The sequence below is a fragment of the Aedes aegypti genome, unplaced genomic scaffold (assembly GCF_002204515.2).
Source record: "Aedes aegypti strain LVP_AGWG unplaced genomic scaffold, AaegL5.0 Primary Assembly AGWG_AaegL5_hic_scaff_2153_PBJ_arrow, whole genome shotgun sequence".
NCBI lineage: Eukaryota > Metazoa > Arthropoda > Insecta > Diptera > Culicidae > Aedes > Aedes aegypti.
Window position 1 is genome coordinate 1 of NW_018735658.1, and position 7306 is coordinate 7306.

The following is a 7306-nucleotide window of genomic DNA, read 5'->3' on the forward strand; positions in this document are numbered from 1 at the left end:
ATCTTTGTAGAATCCTAACGAAAATCGAATCGATATTCGATAAGTATTTAAAAATTCTTTCTGAGAGATCACTGAAATGGTTAATAGTAGATTGCTAATAAGATTTTCTGTAGACTCTAGAAAAGGTCCTTGGCTGATTTTGCTTTAAATCCTTAGAAGTTAATGTCCCTCTGACATTTGGATAAGATTTTTTTTTAAATATTATCCGTTCAATTTTTTTCTCACATGAGCTCTTTTTACTCACAATTTCAATCACAAACACATAGTAAATGTTCATTCAAACAGCATAAATGTTGATACATATTTTTTAAAAAGCAGTTTCCTGAGAAAAATCATATTAATTCAATGTGAATTTAAGAAAAAAACAAACGAATTAATATGATTTAAAATTTTTCACTAAGATATTTTCTAGAGGAAAGCGCAAAACATTACTGACATATTTTTGATTTTCCTCGTTGTAAAAATCCACGAGATCTTTGAAAAAATATCGTAGGGATGAACAATAGGTGTAATTTTTGAAATTCAAAATTCTTCACTTATTGCACCCAAATCCTTGGCGCAACTCGCATACAGTTAACTGGATTTCTATTTGATTCCTTGTTAGATTTTAACATATTCCTGCAGCAGTACTTCTTGGGAAGATTCTTGAAGGTTATCTGACTAGCTTTTCTGACAGTTCCAGGCGAAATTCATCCCACGGTATACAATGGGCTATGAAACCATGCTTGCTATATTCCTTACAATATCCTCGAAAAATTGTCTAGCAAAAATATCTTCACGGGAACCTTTCAAGACGATTTTTGGGGAAATCTTTAACGCTAATCCCTGGCCAACAAATTGATCGTGAGATTATTTGTTGGAGTTTTCGCAAGAGCTTATACTGCAAGAATTTTGTAGAATTTGAGCAATATTCTTTAGAGATGTTTCTTAGATACTAGTTCCTTGTTATTTTTACTGTAAATCCATGCAGAAGGCAATAGAAAATATTATACATGGAACGCAGACGTAATCTCTGTGAGACCCTGTCAAGGATATCTATTGATAAATGTATAATTTTTCGAAGGATTTTCCTAAACCGCTAATCAGTTTCCTTGCCAAGATGGAAATCACGAAGCATCTTACGCGTGTAAACCAACGCAAAACAAACACGACAGATTCGCGAACAAACTTGATGAGAGTAGGTTTGCACCTGCCTGCACGAGAGAACATACCAGAACATACCAATCAAATCTTTTTCATTTATTTAACAAAAAAAATCAAATCTTTTTCATTTATTTAACAAAAAAAAATCAAATCTTTTTCATTTATTTAACAAAAAAAAAGAAAATTTTTGTTTGCATGGGTCCGCGGGATATTTATAGAACTTGAAAGGGGCCACAGCTCCAAAATGGTTGGGAACCACTGGCTTATGAGGCCTCTGACGAGATTTTGTATAGATTTCTGCAGATTGACAGCTAATTCTTTCAATAATCCAAAGCAAATGTCATGGCTAGTTATTTGATGAATAAATAAATAAAGAGGTCCTTTAGGTACTATTGGTAAGATTTTGTAAAGTATTTGACTAGATTATTGATATTTTGATTGAATCTCTTGAAGATTACTTTGAAGATGCAATCTTGGATTCATGTCCAAAGTTTTAGCCAGCTTCAAAGGAGAACAATAACATGTATTTGGAAATATTGTTTCTGTTAAAAGAACTTTTCTTGGATCCAAAATGAGATTCATCACAGATCAATCATTTCTCTATAAATCAGGCATAAGCCATGTCTAACGCATAATTCTTAAGACATTCTTAGAAGGTAATAGCAACCTATTGAATTTTGCCCTTTTGTGGAAGTTTTTTTCATAAGGGCCTATCTACATTCATCGATTTCTCTTCATCGTTAATCTCTTTGCGTTATTGCAGAAAACTGATTCTGTTGTCGTAGGATGAAGAATTACTATATCTTCTTCATTAATAAGAAATATTGAAGATTTATCTAGTTTAGCTAAGTTATTAGCGGAAGAGAGGATCGATGAAGATGTGCAGAAATATTTTAAATCTTTTTTCCCAAAACCCTTTTAAAATGTAAACCATTTTTTTAATTGTATTAAAAATAATTCATAAATAAATTAGATCATGTCCTCCATATTTGTCAATATCGTATAAAAAAGAAGAAATTTCTTGGACACCCGGGAAAAATCCGGGAATTGGAAAACTGATTTTGAATGGACACCCTGCAGATGTAACTTCCGTGTGATAACATGTCTTTTAATAATAAGTTTGTTTCAATAAACTTTTATGAAGTTTGCTCATTATAACTGTTCATTGTTGATTGTTTCTTGGATCTTATTTCATTGGGATCATGTGTGTGCGTGTGTGATTCCGATAAAACATTTCTGATCCAAGGAACGAAAAATGGAAATTATTCCTTTTAATGTTAAGAAAAAGGTAGCTACAATATATTTAATATATTCCATATATTCCATTCAAGCCAGCTATGAAAAATATGTGTTTCGATCATGATTTCAATGAAGATAGAGATTGGTGATGATTTATTGGTTTCGCACATACTATGTATGGGCATACCTCCATTGCAAAAATCCATATGGGTTGGCACATGAATCAAATGGGAAGTTTATCTTGAGTGTAGAAACGTTTCTAAAGGAATTGCGGGAAAAAGTCAAAAGCAAGTCTTGTGGAAAATATTGAAGGAATGCTATAATGTCAGGAAAATATCCTCATGTAGTTTTATAAGAAGCTCATGTAAAAAACACAATAATCTCCCGAAAAAAGCTATAAGGTATTCCTTTATGAAATTCATGATGATCTTTATGATAAATTTTAAAAGCAACTCTTCAAGTAATTACAATAAAAAAAACTGAGGTGGGTTATTATATTTCGTTTATTCATCGGGCATATGTTTATGGGCCATAATATTGCTGTGCACGTTTGAAATGCAAATATCAAATGCGGGAACAACAAACGCGGTATGATTTTTCTCAAGGAAGGCGAAGTCAAAATTTTATTTTCTTTGCTAGGGTGGCGGTGATTTGGATCATGGTTGTTAAGTATCCTTTGGTTGCTTTGTGTTACCGCATTGAAGCCCAGTTAGCCAAGTTTTGCACGTCAAACGCAAACAGCAATAACACCAGTATCTTCAAACTTTCAAATGATTTTAGAACATTTAAATAGTTAGTGAAGACTGAAGATTTACAAAACTCGTAGAAAAACCATAAATGAATTTCAAAGCTTTTATGATCCATGCGAGAAGACTAAGTATTAATGTGGGACAAAATTTAGATTCTCGCTCCAGTCTACTTTTTGGATTGCATTTAGGTCCCATAACAACTGTACAAAAGTTCAGCTCGATCGGAGAAACTATATTTTAGCGCCAGCCGTTCAAAGTTTGCATGGGATTTACTATGGGAAAAGTTACTTTTACAAAGAAAAATCGCCAGAGGTCGCCCATTGTCCTCATAAAATTCTGAACACAGACTTAGATAGGGTATTTTTACGATGAAGAATATTGCCGAAGACCGCGAAACAATCCGACACTTGGTGAAAAAAGTTATTCAATGAAAACCTATTGGCAAGGCGACGTTGATTAAACACGTAAAGGAATAACAATAATAACAAAATCGGGGCAAAATCTCCGAATAGTCTATGTCCAATAACTTTTTTCACAAGCACCGGATTGCTTTGCGTTCTTCGGCAATGTTGTTCATCGTAAAAATACCTATCGAGATCTGAGTTCAGAATTTTTATAGAGGACAATGGGCGATCCAGAGTACAGAGGGTTTTCTGAAGCGGGTTTGTTGAATCTTTGCATCTAAGATTTCCCCAAAGCAGAAAAAAAAAAATGAAAACTCATATTTCCGTTAAACATTTGAATAGAACTTCCGTTTAAAATATCGATCCGTTGTAGTATACTTAAGTTATATATATTTATGTATATTCAATAATATATTCTTTTGTATTTTTTTTAGACGGCACGGAAAAACATGCTCTACGATTCATTTCACTGTTGGCTGAAAGAAAACTAATCACTACCTGAAGTGCCTGCAGGCTTGAATTTAATCTCTGTCCACTGCGGGTTCTCGGACTATCACCTGAAGCGCTCCAGTCGTTATGCTGCATCATTTTAAGTTTTGAAGCAATAAAAATGAAATAAATAATGTAAATTTATTTTTTTTTTTGTTTGAAACATATCTTATCTTACTATCAAATCAAATTCCCTTCAATGGTTGATTAAATTGTTTAAATCGATCCCAAAACTCAATAACTTAGTCTGTGGGTAAAACCCAATTTAACATCATAACTATTATTTAAATGCGAAAAAATATTACAAAGCAATTTAATCAACCATTGAGTAGAATTTGGGATCGCTTTTTTTTTCGCACGGGGGATTTGCGATCGCTATGATTACATAGTTTTTATATTACACCGCATCGATTACATCGTATTTTGTACGTCGAATATATTACATCGGAAAAATTACATCGGTCGCTTTCATTACACCAATAGCCCGCGAGTACGTCGGGCTGTGTAATATTACACAACCGAGGGAATGACTTGGTTGCAGCAGTTTCGATGTAATATTCAACAACTTTTTTTGCTGTGCATGAAATAAGCGATCAGCTGTTCAAAAACGTCTCGTAAAATGGACTATCCAGCTTTTTACGAGCGCTAATGGCTGCCGCAACAGGCTCACTTTCTGGTAGGGATCAGTCGATTTGACGTTTGGCTTGGGTCGTTCAATATTAAACGACCCAAGCCAAACGTCAAATCGACTGATCCCTCCAGAAAGGAGCCTATTTGCGGCAGCCATTAGCGCTTTTAAAAAGCAGGATTCTGATCATTTTTTTAGTGTACAGCCTTCCATGGATGCGATGAAAACGCACTGTTCACATCTCATAATCGGACAGCTATTCCCCGTTTCGTCTTTCCTGGACGACCCAAACAACTGTCAACAAAAGCAAAAACAAAAGAAAACGACAACAGAAAATCAGCAGTTTTTTTTCTTTTCTTCCAGCAACATTTTCCAAGTTTTTCACGAAAAAAACAAGTAAAGTTCGGCTGTGCTATTTGGAAATGAGAAAATAGTGTGCTAACAGCAGCGAACAGCAAAAGATGGAAGGTGACAGATTCCTAATGGCCGCGGGAGTGACGGCTGCTGTCGTCGTCGGCGCTTTCGTATTCTGGGGCCCTCTGGTGAGTAATGGGAAAAATCGATAATCAATCAGTAGTGGCTTTCTGATAGCTAAGAGGAAAATCTGATTGTTTCTAATCTTTGGGATCGCACTTTTTTATTCGACAGGCAACTCTCGATTGCGGCAGAGGCGCGGTCAGATCGCCGGATTGCATAACTTTGGCAAGACCTGCTTCCTGAATACGTTGCTTCAGGCTTTGGCCGCTTGCCCGCAGTTTATCGCCTGGTTGCAGTTGCACAACACCAAGGACAAGAAAACGTTGGTCAGCTCGCTGCAGAATGTGCTGGAGGTGGTCAATGGGACACATCCAACGTTACGTGGCGATCCGTATTCCCCGGGAGCGGTCATCCGGGCGTTGAACGCCCAGGGCTGGGTCATTCCACCGGATGAACACGACACCCATGAGCTGTTGCACGTTTTGCTGAATTCCCTGGAGGAGGAAGTGACGAAACCGAAGAAGATCGGATGTCTGTCGGATGCCCTGGGGGAGGAGGAACTGAGGGCGATGATGCCTCCGGCTAGACCTTCCAGTGCCATGCTGTCGGACTTTTGCAACGCAGAGTATGACGAATCTACTAATTTGACTCGATACGTTCGATCGGAAGCGCACACTCCGGACTCGCCCCATTCGACCTGCACGGAAACGGAGGATTCGATGGCGGGATTGGAAGGCTCGTTAATGGATTGCGCTGGATCACCACCTTCGATCATTTCTACGTTCTCCGGACGACCGAGCAGACCGAAATCGATCTTGGCTACGGACATGAGTCGCAACGGGACGCTGGACAAGCGATCGTCCGGATCTTGCAGGTCCCTGGAAAGGCTGACCCGTGGTCCGGGAAGGGTTTCCGTCTGGGGAGATCGTAAACAGATTCAAGTGCCCCATCCGTTCCGGGGCGGTCTAAGCAGTCAGTTGTGCTGCTCCGGCTGCGGATACAAATCCGTTGTCCGTTACGACAAATTCGACAGCGTCACACTTTCCCTACCGGAAATCAAGAACCCGGGCATTTCCGTGGGAAGTCTTCTGACCGAATTCATCCAACCCGAAACCCTGAACGGAGTGCAGTGCGAATCGTGCAATGAAACGACCACACACACGAAAACCCTCACCTTCAGCAAGCTTCCTGCTTGCCTATGTATTCACATTGCCCGGACGACGTGGCTTCCGACGGGGCATGCCTACAAGCGGCAAGACTTCGTCCACTTCCCGGAAACGCTCTCGATGGCACCGTACAGTTTCGTGCAGCCCAGTTTGAACAGTGCCATGAGCACCCCGTGGGGATCGACTATGTCTCTGTACTCGGCCAGTTTGGGGGCGGCTGCCTACGAGGCAACGATCGGCGGCGGAGGAGCGCCAACGGAACAGAACACCCCAGTCGGATCGGTTGGGAGTGCGTTCAATTTTGGGTCGTACACCTTTGGCGCTATGTTCCCGAAAAATCTGTACCGGCTGCTGGCGGTGATTGTGCACTCGGGCGAAGCCAACAGCGGACACTTTGTCACGTATAGGCGAGGGGCGCTACGGAATTCTCACAAGTAAGTTTCGGGATCGCAGGACTGGTAGCGAGTTATTTTTTAGTGACTTGGTCACTACAAAGTTTATACAGTGAGGACCCGATTTTGTCAACCCCTCGATGAATTTTAGGCTGACAAAATGGGGAACCTGACAAAATCGGGTCATTTTAAGCTGTTCCTGCTTTTAAAACTTTGAGGTATTAATTATTGGTTGTGAACCGCATCAAGAACTTAAATGGACTTTTGAGAGGGCGATGAATATGGGCGTAGCCAGGTTTTTTTTTATCACGGGAGGAGAATATCGGTTCTTAACATTTCATTCACGATTTTCACGCCAAAACGATCATTATACACTACCAATGCACCCTATTTGCATGAAACTATGCAACATATCCACTCTATTTTTTCGTAGTAAGCGAAGTGAAGACCTAATCGCATTTCAGTGTTGAATGACGGGTCTATTTAAGGGGGCAGCATCTTTCATTGATTTCAGAATTTTCGAAAGCAGTGTTTTCCTTCGTAATCAAGAAAATGTGTTCACTGTATTCTTATCTGCACCCGAAACACAGTGAACACATTTTCATCAAATTATCTTCAA

The 7306-nt window shown here is 39.1% G+C and overlaps 1 protein-coding gene across 1 annotated transcript; it reads left to right on the forward strand.

The window, feature by feature from the left end:
- Nucleotides 1–5134: 5134 nt before the first annotated feature.
- On the forward strand, nt 5135–6734 carry LOC110680949 (ubiquitin carboxyl-terminal hydrolase 30 homolog). Its single transcript, XM_021856729.1, has 2 exons — nt 5135–5198; nt 5301–6734. The coding sequence occupies exons 1-2, from the start codon at nt 5135–5137 to the stop codon at nt 6731–6733; spliced, it is 1497 nt and encodes a 498-aa protein (XP_021712421.1). The 3' UTR covers nt 6734.
- Nucleotides 6735–7306: the final 572 nt, after the last annotated feature.

Excerpts from the sequence above, each read along its gene's own strand:
- LOC110680949 (XM_021856729.1), top strand. The coding sequence starts at position 5,135 with ATGGCCGCGGGAGTGACGGCTGCTGTCGTCGTCGGCGCTTTCGTATTC. Across the intron at positions 5,199-5,300 it reads ATTCTGGGGCCCTCTGGTGA|GCAACTCTCGATTGCGGCAG; the intron begins GTAATGGGAAAA and ends TTTATTCGACAG.